The 19,967-nt window shown below is 44.4% G+C and overlaps 1 protein-coding gene and 1 pseudogene across 2 annotated transcripts in view; one reads left to right on the forward strand and one right to left on the reverse strand.

Annotated features, from left to right (window-relative positions):
- Positions 1 to 19,967, reverse strand: part of LOC121291710 (complement C3-like) — a 73,317-nt gene that overhangs the window by 5,134 nt on the left and 48,216 nt on the right. For both annotated transcript variants that reach the window (XM_041213203.1, XM_041213202.1), the window contains exons 16-21: positions 13,675 to 13,734; positions 8,027 to 8,108; positions 5,384 to 5,451; positions 3,130 to 3,189; positions 711 to 792; positions 66 to 133 (exon numbers count right to left, since the gene is read on the reverse strand). In XM_041213203.1, coding sequence (XP_041069137.1) covers positions 66 to 133; positions 711 to 792; positions 3,130 to 3,189; positions 5,384 to 5,451; positions 8,027 to 8,108; positions 13,675 to 13,734 — 420 coding nt within the window. The remainder of the gene's footprint in view (positions 1 to 65; positions 134 to 710; positions 793 to 3,129; positions 3,190 to 5,383; positions 5,452 to 8,026; positions 8,109 to 13,674; positions 13,735 to 19,967) is intronic.
- Positions 14,843 to 15,237, forward strand: LOC121291711 (annotated as a pseudogene).

Below are 19,967 nucleotides of genomic sequence, written 5' to 3' on the forward strand. Positions count from 1 at the left end.
TTATTATTTCATTGAACAGGATAAGCCATCTCACTAAAACACCCATTACAATTGAGTATTCTCACCATCCTCCACGGACAAACGAAGGGCCTGGATCTCCCAGGCCCTGGAAGGATAAAAATCAGATATTAACCTGCAAGGGGGGAAAAAAGGAGAACATTTAATTCATTGCACATTCCCTATCTTGGCTTATCATTTTGATATGTTACGTGGGAGATCATATATAAACAGCTGCCACGGCTTAAAACGCTATGGTTCCCATACTACAAACACTATATAAATGCAATAATATAAAAGCAAAATACTGCGGATGCTGGAAATCTGAAATAAAATCAGAAGATGCTCAAAAAGCTCAGCAAGCCCGGTAGCATCTGTGGAGAGAAAAACAGAGTTAGCGTTTCGAGTCCAGATGACTTGAGTCAAAGTCTGAGCGCTGAAGAAGTCGTGCGGACTCGAAACGTTAACTCTGTTTCTCTCCCCACAGATGCTGCCAGACCTGCTGAGTTTCATTTTCCAGCATTTTCCATATAAATGTAATTTGTTATTATTGTTCTCTTTACATATGGTCACACGTCATGGATTATTGAACCAACTGAAGCTGGAGAAAAGCATCACGAGCTCACAATTTAGGATTGTAGAGTTTTGCTCCCTCTACAGTTCCACGTGACGTCTCCACATTTCTAGCCTAGTTACAATAAGAGCACATATACCTGAAGGTTTCGTTATTTGCAACGGCATTCAGCGACCACAGAAAGCTGCCATTAAATGTAGGGCGTATCGGGTGGCTTGGAACTATTCAGTAGAAAGAAACACAAACAATAATGGGGGGAAAAATCAGTGAGGCAGAATTTCCACACGGGTTCCTTTGATCGTGGGTTTTACTGGGACCCAAATGACATTTTGCACACTAAGATAGAAGCTCTGAAGAAGGGTCATATTGGACTCGAAACGTTAACTCTGTTTCTCTCTCTACAGATGCTACCAGACCTGCTGAGGTTGTGCAGCATTTCCCATTTTTATTATGGCACTTTGCAGAGTTTTATATCGCTAGTCCGAATTCTCCGCGATTCTTCCGCTGCAAATCTCGATAGCACGCCCTGAGAGGATCTCGGAAGGAAATTCGACACTGGATTTAAAACCACTGAAAACATACTTGTCTCCTCAGAAAAAAAAAACTGGAATCATTCACTGCTTCAACTGTTTCCTTTTTCTAGTCAGTTTCTGAGCAATTTGAATACCATTCTGATATTTTAAAAGTCTCCTGGCGCCTTGCATTTTAGAAATTTCTCACAAGGTGAAGACGTTTCCATCATCGGCGTCATGGGCGGATGGTTGCAGGATCCACTTGGGAGCAGGTCCAGTTTATGGGCGGGGCCTAACTCCAGTGATCGAATCCTGAACCCGGATAACAAACTGCGGGAGGAAACAGGGGCGTAAGTGTTTGCAAGCATTACTCGCTTTAATGGTTTGAATTCGCCAATCTTTCCTGATGACTTGGTCGATTCCACCTGAACTGCGATGATATAGAACCATAGAAAAGTTACAGCACAGAAGGGAACCATTCGGCCCATCTTGTCCATGCTAGCCCGAGGACACCCAGGTGCCCTTTCTAATCCCACCTTCCTGCACCCGGCCCATAGCCCTGCAGCTTCCAGCACTTAAGATGCAAATCCAGGTACTTTTTAAAAAGAATTTAGAGTTTCTGCCTCTACCACCAACTTGGACAGTAAATTCTTGACACCCACTACCCTCTGCTTAAAAAAGTCGTCCCTCATGTCCCACCTACACCTTCTGCCACTTATCTTGAATCTATGTCCCCGGTTCTAGAATTCTCCACCAAGGGAAACAATTTTATCCTGTCCACTCTATCCATTCCCCTCATAATTTTGTACGCCTCAATCAAGTCACCTCTCAGCCTTCTTTGTTCTAAGGAAAATAACCCCAACCTATCCAACCTCTCCTCGTAGCTACACTTTTCTAACCCTGGCAACATTCTTGTAAATCTCCTCTGCACTCTCTCCAGAGCTATTACATCCTTCCTGTAATGTGGTGACCAGAGCTGCACACAATACTCCAGTTGGCCTCACCAGTATTTTATACAATTCCAACATTATATCCTTACTTTTATATTCTATACCTCTGCCAATGAACAAGAGCATTCCATATGCCTTCTTTACAACCTTGTCTACCTGAACTGCTGCCTTCAGGGACCTGTGCACTTGTACGCCAAGATCTCTCACTTCATCTACCCCGCTTAGTATATTCCCATTTATTGTGTAATCCCTGTAACTGTTTGACCTCCTTAAATGTATGATCTCACACTTTTCTATGTTAAAATCCATCTGCCACTTTACCGCCCACTCCACCAGCCTATCTATATGACTGATGTAGGGAGCGGAAACTCTGGCCCAACTGCCTTCCAATGCTATATGGCACATTATCAGCCTCACCACGTGGCTGTGAAGCAGCCAGAAGAGGGAAATGTAGCAGGGATGATCTCATGCAAATCCTGGTGGCCTTTTCTCTCTTTTTTTTTCTCTTCCAGGCACTTCAGTGGAAGAATAAGCTGCGGTGATGTAAGCCTGCGTTCCTCCTGGCCGAAGCGTTCCCCCGAAGGGGAGGGGATAAAGGCAGAAATTCCATGCTGCATCAGATCTCCTGGATGCATGAACTTGGGTTCACCTTCAGTATGCTGGGTCCATGCGCAGGAGTGATTATATGGGAATTCTGCACCTCTGGAATTCCTGACCAGCAAAATGAATGGTTGGAAAATCATGGCATTGGAACAAATAGTATTTATGCTCATGCAATGCTAATTTGGGTATGGTGCACTTAAGTGGAAAGTTAGAACTTCCCTTAGTTGCTGAATAGAATTCTGGGGTGGGATGAAATTACCCCTTTCAACAGGAGGATGCTATTGCACTAATAAGGCCGAGGAAACTTCGGATTCCACTTTAAAATGGTAAAAAAAATAAATAAATGCGATGTCGCTATTGAGGTCTTCTGTCGGACACACTGTCCTGCCCATTAAGTCAGGCCAGTCATTATACAACCCAACAATATCCAAACGGCATAAACAGAGAGCCACTTCACAGCTATTTTCCCCGGAGTTGACAGAGGAATTCTTACCACCAGCCCTGTGTGTTTGCAGCTCCCTTGGTCTGATGGTCACTGTCTTTTGTCCACTGCCTGGAAATAAGCAGAAACATTTAATGTAACCACATAGGGAGGTCGGGGGGAGATCTGATGGAGGTGTACATGACTTTAATGGGTATAGATCGCATAAGGACTGGGGGACAGACATTGAATGCTTTGGGAAAGAGTTGTCGGAGGGCTGTGAAAAATAATTATTTTACTCAACAAGTGGCAATGACCTGGAACTTGCTGCCCATGAGGGTGATGGAAGTGGAGAAGATTACTGTTTTCAAAAGGAAGTTGGATGGACAATTGAGGGAAATGAAATTGCAGGGTTATGGAGAGAGAGCGGGTGAACCGAACTGGATAGTGGTGGCAAGGGCTATATGGCTGAATGGATCCCTTCTGTTCTGTTATGACTCCATGACTGTGACTCATTTAGCAATTCAATGTTAATGTCCACCTAGAGTGAAACATAAGGCCTTCTCCTGGGAGGTTAGAATGTAAGGGATCAATTTTCTTGCCCTCAATGAAAGTGACCTATCTGAACTCAACCCATACTGGATACAGATCCATCGACTCCACATGGTAAGATGGCCTTGTCCCACAGAATACAGTGTGGTCATATATGCCTGGGCCAACCTGACGACCAAAGCTGCAGGAATCCCTCTGGCAGACCAGTCTCCACTACAATCAGATAGGGAAGTTGACAAGCCCCTGGCAGAGACACGGACAACCATTTTTCTACCAACCATCAACAATCCAGCCATCTGCATTGACAATTCCAACACTCACTATTAAACATAGGACTGCCAAAAGGTAGACCAAGAAGATGGACAACTAGAAAATTGGCTGCTGCCCCTCTGATTGCCAAATCATTGCCAAACAGCCAGGCATTGGCCGAAGGGATACTCTCCAGACCTGTTTCATGGCTGATGGTAGCAAAGGGTGGCCAGTCACCTGCTTCCAGGAGATCCCTTTGAACTTGCCATGATCACAAACCCCAGCAGCCGAGCGGTAGGGATACGGGTGTCAATAATTGCCTCCCTCCCAAAACTAAGATGGAATTTTAATAAGGCCATAGTAGTAGAGGAGAGCTGGAGACTGCTGGCAGCGTTTATTGACAATACAGCAACCACACTCCGGGATTCCCTAGGCTAATGCAGGTTAGTGTGGTGACGAGAGACTCCTGAAAACCCAGATTTCCCTTCTTCTACCAGGAAACCCTGAGCTGGCTTTGCCAGCTAGCTGCCACCTCATGGCCCTGAGATGAGGCACCAAAGGTTGCATTGCAGATGCCAGCATTGCTGGCCTCCCAACCAACTCAAATCGACTGCTGCCAGCAACAAAGCCCTCTCTCCAAGAAGTCACTCCTCACATTATCATTTCAACAGCTTTCACAACTGAAGAGGTGGACGCAGCCAGGAATGGGGATGCCACGCGGGTCAATGGCTTGCATTGCAAAACTCCTAAAGGAACAGGGTCAAGTGAATGATGCGGCTTGCCAGAATCCTTGACACCGGAATAATTCTAGAAGTTGTGTGCCATTCCAAAACCTTTGCCATCCTAAACCCAGGAAATACAGCCATGATTCCAACCGCCGTTGTCCCTTTTGTCTACAGTTTACAGGTTGGTTGAATGGTTCGTCGTGAACTAGATAAAACTAACTTTAGAAGCGAGTCTCCCAGTTTTCAGAGAAAGAACGAGCTGCTCTGGCCAGGCCCTTGCACACGTTCCCAACATTCAAGCCGGGTCCCAGGAGGAGCTGAAGACCAGAGCTGCCTTCACAGACTTGCTAGCAAAGACCTGCGTCTGAAGCCCTCTACAGCCATCTAATTCCTCAAAAACACTTTGATAAATCAAGAGTGAATGCAGCATCACAACCCTTTTAGTTGGGCCTCTACACAGCTCCACCAAAGCCATAGTGAACATGCGTGAATTTTCAGCTGTACAACTGTGAGGAAAATGTGCAGTGGAAGGTAAGTCCCCCATGTAGGCTCCGTCCAATGTTTGGAAAATCAAGAGACAGCTGATGTGTAAAACGGGCTGCGGATCCGCTATTGCCTGTTGTACATTGGGTGGTGAAGATGAATACTCACCCCAATCAACATCGGCAGAACCTTGGGACACAGGCTTTATTCTAAAAAGATCTTTCACAATAACCCGTATGAGTAAATGTTCCTAATATTTTATACCGAACAGGACAATTCTGCTGATTGAAATGCCAATTGCAATTGACTTTGCTCACCATCTTTTGCAGATTCATTAAAAGCCTGAAGCACCTTGGAACTGGGAGGCTGAGTATTAGATATTAACCTGCAAAACAGAAAGAAAACATTTAACAGCATATATTTTCTCTTTTATTGACTTTTCAAATTGATATGTTGTGTGGAAGTTCAGAAGTAGAGAAACAGAATGAGCCTCAGACAGTAAAATCAAAGCAAAATACTCTGGGTGCTGGAATCTGAAATAAAATGATTGATAGGCCCTTCAACCATGTCTGGCCCATTTCCCGTGCCTCTGCCCTCACCCCTTCCCTTCCCTCCCAGAATCGCAATAGGGTTCCCCTTGTCTTCGCTTTTCACCTCACCAGCTTCCGTATTCAAAGGATCATCCTCCGCTACTTCCAGCATGAAGCCACCACTCAATATATCTTCCCCTCAATCCTGCCTTCCCTCCCCACCACCGACTCCCCACCCCTCACCAACACCCTGTCAGCATTCCAGAGCCACTCCCTCCCTCCGTGACACCCTAGTCCACTCCCCCATTACCCCCGACACCTCATCCGCTTCCCACGGCACCACCCCATGCAACCCCAGCAGGTGTAGCACCTGCCCCTTTACCTGCTCAATGTCCAAGGTTTCAAACACTTCATCCTGTGGAGTAGTGATTCACTTTCACTTCTCTCCATTTAGTCTACTGCATTCGCTGCTCATAATGCTGCCTCCTCCACATTAGAGACTAAACACAGACTGGGTGACCACTTTGAGGAACCTTCGCTCAGTCCACAAGCATGACCCAGACCTTCCGGTCACTTGCCATTTCAATTCACCACCCTGCTCTCATACCCACATGTCCATCCTTGGCCTGCTGCAATGTTCCAGTGAAGCCCAATGCAAACTGGAGGAACAGGACCTCATCCTCCTTTACAGCCACTTTACAGCCTGCCGGACTTAACATTGAGTTCTGTCCCCTACTTTGATTTTTTTTTATTTCTTTCCACAGATGCAGCCAAACCTGCTAAATTTTTCCAGCATTCCCTGCTTTTAACTGAGCCTTAGGCAGGTTGCCTGGGATTTTGATTTGACATGTTAAGGGGTACACATTCTAAAGCATCTCATGTTTGTCTCTTTAACTTCATTGGAAGTGCAGTGGGAACTCTGCGAGGGTGGCATGAATTGTGCTGGGCTCATTATTCAAGGCTTTCCCTGTCTCTTCAGCCAAGGTGACGCAGAGGAACCAGAGGATGTTGAAGAAAATTGACCTTCAGATAGCCTGACCTCGCCACAAGATGAGAAGACAACCAATCCCTGATTCAGATGATTGCTATTGTTGGAGAACAATCACCACAACCCAGGACACTGGTGCAGGATATTCTTGGGGAAACATCTGTGGTTCAATAATTTGGGGGCGGGGGGGGGGGCGGTGCACAGTGGCATATAGTAGTATTGTCACTGGACTAATATTCCAGAGGTCAAGGGTAATGCTCTGGAGACCTGGGTTTGAATCCCACCATGGCAGATGGTGAAACTTGAATTCAATTAAAATCTAGAACTAAAAGTCTAATGATGACCTTGAAACCATTGCTGAATTTTGTAAAAACCCATCTGGTTCACTAATGCCCTTTAGGGAAAGAAATCTGCTGTCCTTACCTGGTCTGGCCTACATGTGACCCCAGACCCACAGAAACATGGTTGACTCTTAAATGCCACCAAACAAGGGCAATTAGGGATGGACAATAAAAGCTGGCCTAGCCAGTGATGCCCACATCCCATGATTGAATTTAAAAACATCTCCAATTATATCCCCTCCAACATTTAAGGAACAATTGGAAGGGCTACGGTGAAGGAGCAGAAGAGTGTGACCAACTGGAAGGCTTTAAAAGAGCCAACACAGACATGAGGGGCTGTATAATTCTATAATTCATGCTGTTAAGATTGAGGATATTCACTGCCAATGGCTCCTAAACAAATAGATATTGCAAGGTATATCTCCATAGCAAGCATCTGCAGTTTATTCTCATCTTCTGCCATACCTTCAGTGGCAGATCCGCCGAACGCACCATGAAATTGTTATAAATAGAAATTTCCCCCAATGATTCCATGAATCTCCCGCCTAAGCCATGGCAACAGAAAAAAAAGGTTTGCAATGCCTTCCATGAGCTCAGGATGTACCAACATGCTTTACAGCCAATGAAATATGGATCAATCTTCAAAAATAAAACTGTACTATTCTCACCAAGGACATGTCAACTGCCCTTACTGATGTACATTGGCTCCCATTCCTGCAACTCATCAGTTTTGAAATTATCATTCTTGTTTCAATTCCCTCCATGGTCTCGTCCCTCACAGTCTCCATTACCTCTTCCAGACCCTCAACCCTCCATATCTCTCCAGTCCTCCAATTCTGGCCTCTTGCTCATCCTTAATTGTGGCATGGCCAGAAATTCTAGAATTCTGAATAAAAGGCATTTTTTACATGCTAGCTTTTATTGTTCCCTGGAGGTATGGCCACACACAATTGATTATTGAACCAAACAAAATTTCAAAAAGAACATTCACAATTTCAGAACTGCAGGGAAGTTGTTATTATCAAAAAATTTCCAATTGTCTCCACATATTGAATATTGACAGTCTGATGAAAATATGAGGACACTGTGCCTCTGCTGTACCTGAAAGTTTCATTTCTGGGAACGGTATCCAGCTTGGACACTGAGCTGTCATTAAATGTAGAATGTGTCACATCAACATGAACTATAGTGCAGAGGGAAACACAAGAAATAATGAAAACATTAGTGAGGTAGAATTTCAGCATGGGTGCTTCTGACCTCAGGTCTTACTGGGCTGCAAATGTCATTTCACAACATCTTATATCATTACTCTTGGGTTCTTACAGATCAATCATAATTGCTCCTCTATTGATGGCCCTGCCTTCAGTTGCCTAGGCTATGCAATCTCTGGGATTCACTCCCTACACCTCCCTATCTCTCAACCTTTGATATGCCCCTTAAAGCTTACCTATCTGGTCATATGGTCTAATATCTCCTTATGTGTTTTGGTGTCATACTTTGTTCCATAATGCTCCTGCGAAGGCACTTGAGACATTTCATTACATTAACAGTGCTACATAAATATAAGTTATTGATCTTGTTGTTGATCTTCTGCTGAAGATCTGGAATGCATTGCCTGAAAGTGGTTTGGAAGCAAATTCAACATCTCACGCCAAGTCAAAGAAAATTGATTTAGTCATGTCCCCAAGGCATAAAAGGGGCCATAAGCTGTTTAAATCAAACCTTACTTGTCTTGCTTCTTTAAAAACTGGACTTTGCTGAACCAAAAGATGGCTGCTACAGGTTACAAGATTGACAAGTTGGCTACAGTTTCTGGAAATTTCCAACAGAAGTTGCAGGACAAAAGCTCAATCCTCATCCTTGTGAAATGGCACACCTGTCATTGTGAGGGCACATTACATTAATTCTTGTTATACAAGGGAGTCAAAGGTTATCAGGCGGTAGAAGGGAATGTGGCAAAGCAGGATCAAGGGGCTAAATGGCCTACTTCTGCTCCTATTCCATATGTTTCTCTGTACATTCAATGAATTCAGGGACCTTCTGATGACCTGTCTTCCCAGACTCGGCTTGTAACGATGAAAGAGCCAGCGAAACTCAGGACACTGTGCCTCTGCAGAGGCACTAACAGCCATCATGTATCTCATAAGGCGAACAATGAATTTTGACCAGAGGCATAGAAATTGCTTGTTAGCCTACAACTGACTCATTTATGGACAGCATCACATGACCTAAGGTTCTGGCTTTTGGGAAGTTTTAACACTACATTTCTATACTCACAACTCAGCTTGCTGTTTAACCTCTAGCTGCAACTACCATAGCTGACAAACAGCCTACCGCAGGCCTAAACCTCTTAGAAGCTTGTTTTTCCTGGAAGATTTCTGTCATTACCAGCTCAACAGACTAAGTCTCTCTATACCAACCTCATCTCATAGCAATTTTAAAGGAATTCTGCAACTCCCAATTCAGCAATCTGAACCACCCTCAACTGTAACTCCTCCATGAAGGAGCTCTCATTGGACTCTGACTTTTTGGACTCTGGCAATCACATGAACTGATATCCCTAGCTGTGTTTTGTCTTTGTTTTAAGTTGTTCAAAACTGTAAATTCTCCTCTTTCCTATCTTCTCATTATGTGCTTGTGTGTGTGTGTGTATGAAGTTGTTTTAATGTATGAATAAACTATACTTCTGATTAAACCCTGAAGAGTGTTTACTGTCAGTCAGTTTAAAAATTGACCTCACAAACAGAGGGTTTGGGGAAACATACCACTGCCTATTTCAAAAATTAAAACCTCTCCTCATATGGGCAGATGGCGAGGAAATAAAGTGGTTCAGGTTTGCCTCCCTCCCCTGTCTGTAACAATTTATTAACAAAAACTATATTGAGCCATGACTATTTTCACTGCTTTGTAAAAATCAGCTTCTTTGTAACTTGAACATATTCTAATCTTATAAAAACAAGGCTCTGTTGCTTGTGCATCTTTTTATTTATTCATTCACGGGGTGTGGGCTGTGCTGGCTGGGCCAGCATTTATTGCCCATCCCTAGTTGCCCTTGAGGTGGTGGTGGTGAGCTGCCGTCTGGAAATGCTGCAGTCCATGTGGTGTAGGTACACCCACAGTGTTGTTAGGACGGGAGTTCTGGGATTTTGACCCAGTGACAGCGAAGGAATATATTTCCAAGTCAGGATGTTGAGTGGCTTGGAGGGGAACTTCTAGGTGGTGGTGTTCCCATGTGTCTGCTACCTTTGTCCTTTTAGATGGTAGTGGTCATGGGTTTGGAAGGTGCTGTCAAAGGGGCCTTGGGAAATTCCGGCAGTGCATCTTGTAGATGGTACACACTGCTGCTACTATGCATCGGTGGTGGAGGGACTGAATGTATGTGGATGTGGTGCCAATCAAGTGAGGCTGCTCAAAAAATTATCACAATTTTAAGAGCCCTCTCTAATCAGCGCAATAGGTGGAAGTTGTCAATAACCACGTGGGAGCATGGGAAGTTTGTGAATTGAATCCTGAACCAGTATAAAATATTGCAGAAAACAGTCGGTAGGCATTTTTGGGTGTAACTTGCTTGATGTTTTAACATCCCCAAATAGTTACGCTAGTTTTGTTGAGCACCTGGATTCTGTTGATAATACTAATGTAAAGGAGCGGAAAGTGTGCCCACCTGTCTTCCAAGGCCTTGCAGCTTTTCAGCCTTAGCACATGGCTGTTGAGCAGCAGTTAAATGAAGGTTGTGCAGTGAAGATCACTCGCCATTTATAGATCTCACCATTACCTTTTTGTACGGATTTCAGTGGAAGCTGGAAATGTTTTGGTCTTCCAGTGCAAAGAGCTGTAATGACCAAGTGTTGCACACTGGCGCATTCTAAGGCCCAAGACTAGGTATTGAGTGAAGCACTTAAGCTTGGGGCAGCTGCCACAAAGGCTCAATGGGGAAAGTGTATACCCTTCCATACACCATGCATGGGTATAAGACCCATGCATAGTGTATGGAGGGGCAGCAACCCATGCAGAATGCATCGGGCAGTGTGCACTAGAGAATGTTTGACATGAAATGTAAATATTGTAAGTATAATCTGCATTTGTATGGACAATGAGGCATCTCCGAGTGCCAGAAGCTGTGTTGAAAGAAACTGAACTGTTTTGCACTTTAGGTAATGTCAAATTTGAACTGATATGGAATGTACCTTTATAAATGCTGTGAATAATGCATATTTTTCAGGAAAAGAATCACTGGAAGAATAAGTTGTTTCAGGTGTAAGGTTGCAGTCTTTCCAGTGAGATGTTTTTTTCCTGTATTGTTCTCAGGCAATAACTAAGCCGGAGATAGTGAAGGCAAATGCATTAATCTGCATCAGGTTTCTTGTTGTATAAATCTGGATTTGCTTTCTGCACTCTGGGCACACTCAGACAGAAACTTAAATATGGGAATCCCACATCACTTCACTTTCTGACCAGCAAAATAAATTGCCGTAGAATCATGGTCTGTAAATGTGGCACTTCACCCTGGGTTATACAGCTGGGTTATACAGCATATCCTAAAGCTGAAATTCAGGACTTTCCATAGTGTAAGGGAAGAAACATACATAGAAACATAGAAAATAGAAGCAGGAGTAGGCCATAAGGCCCTTCAAGCCTGCTCCACCATTCATTATGATCATGGCTGATCATCCAACTTAATAGCCTGCTCCCACTTTCTCCCCATATCCTTTGATCCCTTTCACCCCAAGAGCTACACCCAACTCCTTCTTCAAAACACACAATGTTTTGGCCTCAACTATTTTCTGTGGTAGTGAATTCCACAGGCTCACGACTCTCTGGGTGAAGAAATTTCTCTTCATCTCAGTTCTAAATGCTCTACCCCATATCCTCAGACCGCGGCCCCTGATTCTGGACTCCCCCACCATCAGGAATACTCGTCCTGCATTTACTCTGTCTTTACCTGCCAGAATTTGATAGGTTTCTATGAGATCCCCCCCACATTCTTCTGAACTCCAGCAAATATAATCCTAACCGACTCAGTCTCTCATCATATGTCAATTCCACCATCCCAGGAATCTGTCTGGTGAACCTCTGCTGCACTCCCTCTATAGCAAGAACATCCTTCCTCAGATAAGGAGACCAAAACTGCACACAATACTAGAGGTGTGATTCACCAAGGCCCTGTACAATTGCAGCAAGACATCACTGTTCCTGCACTCAAATCCTCTCGCTATGAAGGCCAACATGCCATTTACCTTCTTTACCGCCTGCTGCATTTGCAGGCTTACCTACAGCAACTGGTGTAACAAGGACACCGAGGTCTCATATCACATTCCCCGCTCTCAATTTATAACCATTCAGATAATAATGTCTTCCCATTTTTGCTACCAAAGTGGATAACCACACATTTATCCACATTATAGTGCACCTGCCATGCATTTGCCCACTCACTCAGCTTGGGCAATTCACACTGAATCATCTCTCCATCCTCCTCACAGCTCACCCTCCCACCAGGCTTTGTGTCATCTGCAAATTTGGAGATATTACATTTAGTTCCCTCATCTAAATCATTAATATATATTGTGAATAGCTGGGGTCCCAGCACCAATTCCTGCGGTACCCCAAAAGTCACTGCCTGCCAATTGGAAAAAAGGCCCATTTATTCCTATTCTTTGTTTCCTGTCTGCCAACCAATATTCTAATCATCTAAATACACTACCCCCAATCCAATGTGCTTTAATCTTACACGCCAATCTCTTATGTGGGATTTGTCGAAAGCCTTCTGAAATTCCAAATGAACCACGTCCATTGGCCCCCCCTCATCAACTCTAATAGTCACATCCTTGAAATATTCCAGTAGATTTGTCAAGCATGATTTCCCTTTTGTAAATCGATACTAACTCTGTCCCACTCTGCCACTGTTTTCTACGTGCTCAGCTATTCAATCTTTAAAATGGACTCTAGAATGTTCCGCACTACCAACGTCAGGCTGACTGGTCTATAATTCCCTGTTTTCTCTCTACCTTCCTTTTTAAATGGTGGGGTTACATTAGCTAACCTCCAATCTGTAGGAACTGTTCCAGAGTTTATAGGAACTTGGAAGATGACCACCAATGGATCCATTATTTCTAGGCCCACTTTCTTAAGTACTCTGGGATGTAGATTATCAGGCCCTGGGGAATTTATTGGCCTTCAATCCCATCAATTTCCCAAACACCATTTCCTTACTAATACTGATTTCTTTCTGTTTCTCCTTCTCACTAAACCATGTGTTCCCCAACATTTCTGGTACGTTATTTGTGTCCTCCTTTGTGAAGACAGAACAAAAGCATGTATTGAGTTGATCAGCCATTTCTGTGTTCCCCATTATAAATTCCCCTGTTTCTGACATAAGGGATGTACATTTGTCTTCACCAATCCTTTTCTCTTCACTTACCTTTAGAAACTTTAACAGTCAGTACTGCAGAAGGCTCTGATTTGGCTCAAAAGAATTCTCTCATGATGGAAAATGTCTCTTTTCAAACAGCAGGAATTTTAATGCAATAAGATCGCCAAAGAAACTTTTCCTTTATTGGCAATTTTAATATGTAAATATGTTAACATGTGATGTCACAGTTGATATCCATGTCAAAAGCTGCTTTGTCCATTATGTAAGCCCAGTCAGTAAAATACAAGCAATGCTCAATCAACATAAATGAAGAGACATCACAGCAAAAATTAGTGACAACTTGCTTTCCAAAGGAGTTTGACAAAATAATTCCACTTACCATCGATCCCATGTTCTTCCTGTTCTTTCTGCCTGATAACAATTGACCTTGGTCCGCTCCCTAGAAATAATTCAGAACAGTTCACATTACTCAATTGTCCACTGTCCTTGCCTTTAACTCATGGGGGTGGGGTGGAGGGGGGCGGTTCTTGACAGCCTGCACATAGACTCCCACTATTTGGAAGTACATCAGGAACTTTGCCAGTAATTGTCATCAGGAAGAGGGCCTGAAGAGCTTAAAAGCATCGAACATGTCAACCAAAGATGACTTTCAAGGCCAACTAACTAAAATAACCAATCTGGCATTTTGAATTTAACAATGCAACATTGAAGGGCTATCTAGAGTGAAGCATTAGAGATTGTTACGGGAACATAATTAGCATACTCCTGAACCCATACCATATCAGACGAAGGTACATAATTGGAATTCAAATTCAATTAATAAAAAGCTGGAACATAAAGCTAGTCTCAGCAATGGTGACCCATAAAATTATTGTCGATTGTTATTTGTATAATCGGCTGCCCCTTTAGGGAAGGGAATCTGCTGTCCCTGTCTGGCCTGGCCTTCATGTGACTCCAGACCCACAGCAATGTAGTTGACTCTTTACTGCCCTTTAAAATGGCTGAGTGAGACACTCAGTTCAAGAGCAATTAGGGATGGGCACCAAATGCTGGCCTCGCCAGCGACACCCACATCCCATGAAAGAAAAAAAAAGAGATTCCACATGATACTCTGTTAATTATGCACAGAATACGGTATAGCCAAATACTTACCGGGCCAACATGATATCTGAAGACGCAGAAATGACTCGGGGCACACAGCTTACCACTCTTCATTACCATCAGAGTGGGCAAGGTCCAGCATCCGCAGCTTTTTGTTTTTAAGCAGACAATCGTGAATGTTTACAAGCATGCGACAGAGAGTGGCCCAACATGGCTCTAACGATAGTCAACAAGCCAGCCGTCTCCACTGGCAATTTCAACAGCCATCGCTACAGGTAGAGCTTCAGCAAGCAGACCGAGTGAATAAATTACTAGAAGCCTGGATCTCCAACACTTCTACAATGCCAAACAGTCATGCCCGTTTCTCTCTCTCTCTCTCACACACACACACTCCCTCTGACGGCAGGCAGCAGGACCTCACCTCTGCTTAACAATTGGTGGTAGCAATGAACTACTCCAAGAGGTCCTGAGTGGACTTGATGGCGGAGGCTGACGGAGACCTGGAGCTGGGGAATGACGAGACGGAGCAGCCGGCGGAGAAACCGCGGAAACACGACGGTGGAGCGGCGGATCTGGAGATGGCGGCCGACTATGAGGAGGAGAAAGAGATTCTCCGCTCGGACCTGTGAGGGGGCGTCAGTGACTGTCACTGGAGACAGAAGATGCCGGGGACAGAAAGCTAAACAGGAAAGGGAGAAAGATCAGGCAAAAGTGACAAGCAGGAAGGAAGGTGTGGAATAGATTATGAAGGAGATGGAGATCTCTCGGAATTCAGCATGGCGTGGCTTACGAGGGCATTTGGGGAATTGTCGTCGAGGCTCTGCTCGATCTCACTGACTGAGTTCACAGCATTTTGCCTGGGACCGTTTCTGACACGGTTGGGGAGGGGCAGAGAGGGGGAATGTAAAGAGGTTGAGGCAAGAGGTGAATGGAATTGAAGGTCCATCCAGCCGTGCAAACACTGCCCACTCTTTGGTGACAGGATTGGAACAGTTTCAGTGAAGTGAATGCTTCACCGGTGCAAGAGCGATTCAAGATCCAACAAGGAATCCTTAAAGTGGGCACAACTTTCCAAAGGAGAAAGAATAAGAGAAGTCAAAACTTGAATCAATAAAAGACAAGTTCGCTTCCTTAGAAAAAGGAACATAAGTAATAGGTGCAGGAGTAGGTCATTCAGCCCTTCGAGCTGGCTCTGCCATTCAATGAGTTCATGACTGATCCTCTATTTCCAAACCATTTCCCCGCACTACTCCCGTATCCCAAAATGTTTTTAAAATGGAGAAATCCATGGATCTTAGTCTTGAACATGCTCAAGGGCTGAGCCTCCATAGCTCTCCGGGGTAGAGCATTCCAAAGATTCACCACGCCCTGAGTGAAGAAATTCCTCCTCATCCCATTCCTAAATGGCCTACTCCTTATTCTGAGACTGCGTCCCCTAGTTCTAGACTATTCCAAACTCACAACTCAGGCCCACCAGCGCACATACAGGGATCAAAGTGGCGGCAGCCACCTCAGTCTCGAAACCGAGGTGTTTTTTTTTTGTAAGAGCTCATGGCCGATCTTCACCAATGAGAGCGCAACCTAGAGAATAGAGTCATCATCCCGCTGCTCGCCTGGTGCAGTGGTTGGGAGACGTCAGGAGAATTTCACTTGGACAGTGAAAAGAATGTACGACATTCTGGGTCGTAGAAGAACGAGGGATGACTGGCAGAGTTCAATGTCCATCAAGCCTCAGTTACACCAACAACATTACTGGGATCCATAGCCACGTGTGTAACCTCTGGACGCCTTGGGATCTCCTTCATCAGCTTGGAGTCACCTCGCTGCCTCAATACGAGGTGCCAAAGTTCAGTGCAGATGCCTGTACGGTCTCCCCTTGCCCCCACCCCGCAACCAAGTTAAATGCGACCAAAATGCAAACGCAACCTGAACAAAAGCTGCTCAAGCTCCCTCTGTCAAACTGTGCCCCACGTACCACTTCTTCAGCTGCTTTAAACACCAGAGATCTGGCGACAGCGCCCACTGGTCGCCGACCCTGGGAAGACAACCTGCCTTGATGCCTACCTGTTCTTCAAGGGTCAGAGCGAAAATTAGCCCCTGTAGCTTGCCGAACTAGTTTCACACGCTGGGCAAAAGGAGAACCCTGAAAGTCTGGAGCTATTCCAAAGTCTTTGCTGTCATAGAGCCAGGCCAATCAGGCCGTGCTCCCCCCACCTGCCCCCTCCCCCCAGCCCGCCCCGCACCGCCACCTCAAAAAAAGACCGCACCCCATTGCACTGCTGCCAGCACTCGGCAGGTGGCTGAATGGCCCGTCCTTAGCCAGACAGGAACCAGTTTTAGAAGCCACCCGGGTTCCAATGAGAAGCAGCCCCGAGCAGCTCCCTGCACTCACTCCCCGCCAATGAGGCAGGATTCGATAAGCAGCTGTAGATTGGAGTTACTTCCCTGGATAGGTAGTTGCCAGGTGACCGTTTCGGATGCAAGGCGTTGTCGCTGGAGCTTTCACCAATGGCTCTCCCTCATCAACTCTACTAGTTACATCCTTGAAAAATTCCAGTAGATTTGTCAAGCATGATTTCCCCTTCATAAATCCATACTGACTCTGTCCAATTCTGCCACTGTTTTCCACGTGCTCAGCTATTCGATCTTTTATAATGGACTCTAGGATGTTCTCCACCACAAACGTCAGGCTGACTGGTCTATAATTCCCTGTTTTCTCTCTACCTCCCTTTTTAAATAGTGGGGTTACATTAGCTAACCTCCAATCTGTAGGAACAGTTCGAGAGTCTATAGGATCTTGGAAGATGACCACCAATGGATCCATTATTTCTAGGCCCACTTTCTTAAGTACTCTGGGATGTAGATTATCAGGCCCTGTGGATTAATCGGCCTTCAATCCCATCAATTTCCCCAACACCATTTCCTTACTAATATTGGTTTCTTTCTGTTTCTCCTTCTCACTAAACCCTGTGTTCCCCAACATTTCTGGTAAGTTATTTGTGTCCTCCATTGTGAAGACAGAACCAAAGTATGTATTGAGTTGTTCAGCCATTTCTTTGTTCCCCATTATAAATTCCCCTGTTTATGACAGAAATGGACCTACATTTGTCTTCACCAACCTGTTTCTCTTCACATACCTATAGAAACCTTCGCAGTCAGTTTTTATGTTCCCTGCAAGCTTACTCTCATACTCTATTTTTCCCTTCTTAATCAATCCCTTGGTCCTCCTTTGCTGAACTCTAAACTGCTCCCAATCCTCAGGTCTGTTTTTTTTCTGGCCAATTTGTCTGCCTCTCCTTTGCATCTAATACTATTTCTAATTTCCCTTGTAAGCCATGGTTTGGCCAGCTTTCCTGTTTTACTTTTGCACCAGTCAGGAATAAACAATTGTTGCAATTCGCCGATGCATTCTTTGAATGTTTGTCATTGCCTATCCATAGTCATCTCTTTAAGTAGCATTTCCCAATCCATCATAGCCAGTTGACGCCTCAAACCATCGTAGTTTCTTTTAAGATTCAGGGCTCAAGCCTCAGAATCAACTATGTCACTCTCCATCTTGATGAAGAATTCTATCATAGTATGGTCGCTCATCCCCAAGGGGCCTCGCACAACTAGATTGGCAATTATTCCTTTTTCATTACACAATACCCAGTCGAGGGTGGCCTGTTCTCTCGTTGGGTCCTAAATGCATTGGTCCAGAAAAAAACATCCTGTATACACTCCAGGAATTCCTCCTCTATGGTATAGTTACTAATTTGATTTGCCCAATCTATGTGCATATTAAAGTCACCCATAATTGTGCATGTTCCTTTATTACATGTGTCTCTAATATCCTGTTTAATGCCATTCCCAACATCACCACTACAATTTGGGGGTCTATATACAACCCCCACTAATGTTTTTTTTGACCCTTAGTGTTTCTCAGGTCTACCCATACGGATCCCACATTATCGGAGCTAATATCTTTCCTCACTATTGCGTTAATTTCCTCTTTAACCAGCAATGCAACTCCACCGCCTTTTCCTTGTTGTCTCTCCTTCCTAAATACCAGGAATTAACATTGGCTCTACAATCCCATGTCACAACATCGACAAAAAATTGGCACCAATACAGGAAAAAATGTTGCAAAATACTGTTTCACTTTTAACATGTGACATGAGAGTCGTTGTTAAGACCAACATTTATTGCCCATCCCTAAATGCCCTCAAGAAGCTGGTGGTGAGCCATCCACTTGAAACATTATTGTCAATCTGGTATATTGCCACCCACAATGCCATTCGGGAGGCAATTTCAGGTTTCTGATCAAGTGACAATGACAGGCTTTGGGGAGTCAGGCACTGAATTACTTGCTGCAGAATTCCCAGCCTCTGCCCAGCTCTTGTAGACATATTATTTATGTGGCTAGCTCACCCTCTCTCCACCCTGTCCTCTTGCCAAGCCCGGATGTTGGTGGTGTGGGGTTAAGCCATGAATCTTGAATTCCAAGGGGCAGTATGTACATTCTCTCTCATTGAAGACTGTCACTGTCTGGCCAATGTAAGGCGCATGTAATTTATCATTCCAAGTCTGAACATTGCTCAGGTTTTTCTGTGTTCAAGCATACACTGCTTTGTTAGCCAAGGATGGAACTGAACACTATGCAATAAACATCAAACATCACCATGCTGACCCAATGATGGAGGAAAGGTCGTTGATGAAGCAGCTAAGGCGGTTGGGCCTAGGAGACTATCTTGAAGAACTCCTGTGGTGATGTCCTTGGGCTGAGACTTTTGGCCTCCAATAAGCACAATCATCTTCCTTTGAGCTAGTTATGACTTCAATCAGTGGAAAAATTTCCTTCTGTTTCCCACTCACTTCACTTATACTAAGACTCCTTGATAGTCAAATGTTGCCTTGCTAAGGGCAATCATTCTCAACACACTTTTTCACTCATTGGATCAGATGAGACATACAATGGGCCAAACAGTTGAAGACAAGAGTGAATCATTCCCTTTCACTCCCTGTGTACTGAACATGCTCTGTCCATCAAAGCTGGATAGTGGTTATACACAGTAGATTAATATGTCCCATCAAACACTCTAGGAGCTGTTACAGCAGCGTTTTTATATAGAGTGAAGTTCCTTCAACACTCTCTCTGTCTCTCTCTCTCTCTCTTTCTCTCAAAGGGAGAGTTGATGATTCAAGAAAGAATGAGACTGACAGGCAGGCACATGCAAGAGAATGATGATATTTGTGAGAGAGTTTGTCAGAGCAAATTGAAAGGATAAATGTAAAATATTATCTTTGTTTCATAGAATGCATTCCTCCTTTGCAGGTGAGATATTCATGCCATCTGAAAGGTAGAGAGAGAGGAGAATAAAAGAGAGAAAGAGAAGAAGAAATATAGATAGAGAGTAGCAGAGAAAAGGTGTACTAGACTTGCTGGTTATCTCTCTCCATCTCTGTCTATCTCTTTTCTCCTCTACTCCCCTTTCTTTCTCTCTTGCTCTGCAGAGAGGCAGAGACTTGAAAGAGACAGAGCGGGGAGGAGAGATGGAGGCATATTTAGATGCAGCTTTACTCTGTATCTAT

Source organism: Carcharodon carcharias, chromosome 19 (assembly GCF_017639515.1).
Source record: "Carcharodon carcharias isolate sCarCar2 chromosome 19, sCarCar2.pri, whole genome shotgun sequence".
NCBI classification, from domain to species: domain Eukaryota; kingdom Metazoa; phylum Chordata; class Chondrichthyes; order Lamniformes; family Lamnidae; genus Carcharodon; species Carcharodon carcharias.